This window comes from Setaria italica, chromosome II (genome assembly GCF_000263155.2).
Source record: "Setaria italica strain Yugu1 chromosome II, Setaria_italica_v2.0, whole genome shotgun sequence".
Taxonomy (NCBI): Eukaryota; Viridiplantae; Streptophyta; class Magnoliopsida; order Poales; family Poaceae; genus Setaria; species Setaria italica.
In genome coordinates, this window is record NC_028451.1 from 2116224 (window position 1) to 2118388 (window position 2165).

The following is a 2165-nucleotide window of genomic DNA, read 5'->3' on the forward strand; positions in this document are numbered from 1 at the left end:
GTGAAGCTAGTTGGTGGATTGGTAGATGGGGTGCTCAAATCAAGAATAGGAGAAAATTTATTTCCAATCAATATAGTTCAATACTACTACAGCACATAGACATAATTTATGGCTGTATTTAATTAGCATTAAATACACGACTCACATGAAATGCTTATATAAGGCAGGATACGGTTAACCATAGATCAAAAGAGCTTTAACATAAGCATTGTACTAAACTGCAACATGTCATGTTAGGCAACATTATATACACGCTATATTAATACTTGGCATGCAAGAAGCATAAAGGAATATCCACGCAGAACTTAATTGTACAATTACCTAACAGCTACTGACAAATGGGCCCCACCTTGTTGAGGAAACACAAGGACTTCAGTGTCAGTGACATGACATTGGAAAACAAAAGTGACATGGTATTATACTTTTTTGAAAGGACTCTTTAATATATTGAATCACTAGAAAAATGACCCCACTTGCTCCATTTCTCCTATATATAGGACGCTTCTCAAGCTCCTTCTCATCAAAACACAACGCCTCCCAAATAAAATATCATTCAATCCCCCATAGCTTTGTAGTAGTAGTTCCTTTGAATTCTCCATCTGAGAATGCCTAGGAGAACCAGTATCAACTATCTTAAGAGAGATAGTGAGAGTACCGTTACATTCCACAAGCAGCGTAATGGACTATTCAAAACCGCAGCTGAACTATCCATCCTCACTGGCGCAAAAATTGCTGTTGCACTAGAGTGTGAAAGTGGAAAAGTGTTCGCTTTCGGCACTCCATCTGCAGATCCCATTATTGATTCTTTCCTTTCAGGGAATACACCGGAAGATCCAATCCCTAATGATGAGGCACAAAAGGCCAAAATCATTTCTCTACAAAATGAGCTAATCCAGCTAAAGAACCTGAAGGATGTGCAGGATAGGAGGATGTGGGAGTCTATGGCACGTTCCAAGGAGATTCAAGAAAGCTCAAAGGTGGCTAAGCTTATCTATGGAAATATAGATGACCTTAGTGTCGAGAAGCTCAATGAGCTGTTACGCGGGCTCTCACGTGTTTATCAAGAAATCTAAGATCATCTACCTCGGTGATATATATTTGATGCAGTAATTTCAATTGTCCTGTGGATGATCAAAGAAGATTTAGTTACTAGCTGCTTGTCGTTTGAAAAAAAGGTGGTCTGGACCATCAGTAGTCTATGTCTAGTGTGTTTATTAGCGTCATCTGCATGTATGGATATATCGAGGACCGAGAGCTCTTGAAGATTATTTCATGGCTCTGGTCCTTTCATCCATGAAGTGCTTTGTATCTTTCATATATTATTGAAGAAATGCAATCGTTTGATTGAAAGTGAAAGCTGCTGCCTACATCATGATGAAAGAATGGGTTCAGGGACATATTTCTCATGGATTCAAACGGTAGCTGCAGAAACATCCATCACAGAAAATCAATTGACACTACAAAATATGCATGACTTTGCGTGAGCAGTATCCTTGTCTATATAACATAGCTCGACACAAACAACATACTATAGCAGAAGTTTTAAGCTCCTCACCCATTAATATCTCGTGGCGTAGGGATCTCATAGGCAATAAGTTAGCAGCATGGAATAATCTATATCCACATATTGCTAATATAGTGCTGAGCCAAGAGCAAGATGAATTTCACTGGAACATACACCCTACTGGACAATTATCAGTGAAATCTTACTATCTAACCATGATACATGAAGATGTCCCCAACCTGAACAAACTTTTATGAAAAATAAAAGCCCCCCTAAAGGTTAGGATTTTTTTGTGGTACTTAGGAAGGGGCTTGGTGTTGATAAAAGACAACTTAGCTAAGCGTAATTGGCAAGGCAACAAGAAGTGTTGCTTCTGTGCCAATGATGAAACGATTCAGCATTTGTTTTTTGATTGTCATTTTGCACGCACAATATGGTCCATCACACATGCAGCTTCAGGTCTTCGGCAGCCTCATAGCATATCACATATGTTTGGGAATTGGTTATGAGGTATAAACAAAGAAATGAAACCACTAGTCCTGCTAGGAGCGGCTGCCACTTGTTGGTCGTTATGGCTTTGCAGGAATGATTGTGTCTTTGAAAGAAAACTTAATCCTTCTCCTTTGCAGGTTATCTTCTCAGTTATCCATTGGCTTCATTC

At 39.1% G+C, this 2165-nt stretch overlaps 1 protein-coding gene across 1 annotated transcript; it reads left to right on the forward strand.

Annotated features, from left to right (window-relative positions):
• Positions 1 to 605: 605 nt before the first annotated feature.
• LOC106804136 (agamous-like MADS-box protein AGL62) lies at positions 606 to 1073 on the forward strand. The gene has a single exon (XM_014804671.1). It carries the CDS (start codon positions 606 to 608, stop codon positions 1071 to 1073), a length of 468 nt encoding a protein of 155 aa, XP_014660157.1.
• The last annotated feature ends 1092 nt before the right edge of the window (positions 1074 to 2165 follow it).

Excerpts from the sequence above, each read along its gene's own strand:
- LOC106804136 (XM_014804671.1), top strand. The coding sequence starts at position 606 with ATGCCTAGGAGAACCAGTATCAACTATCTTAAGAGAGATAGTGAGAGT.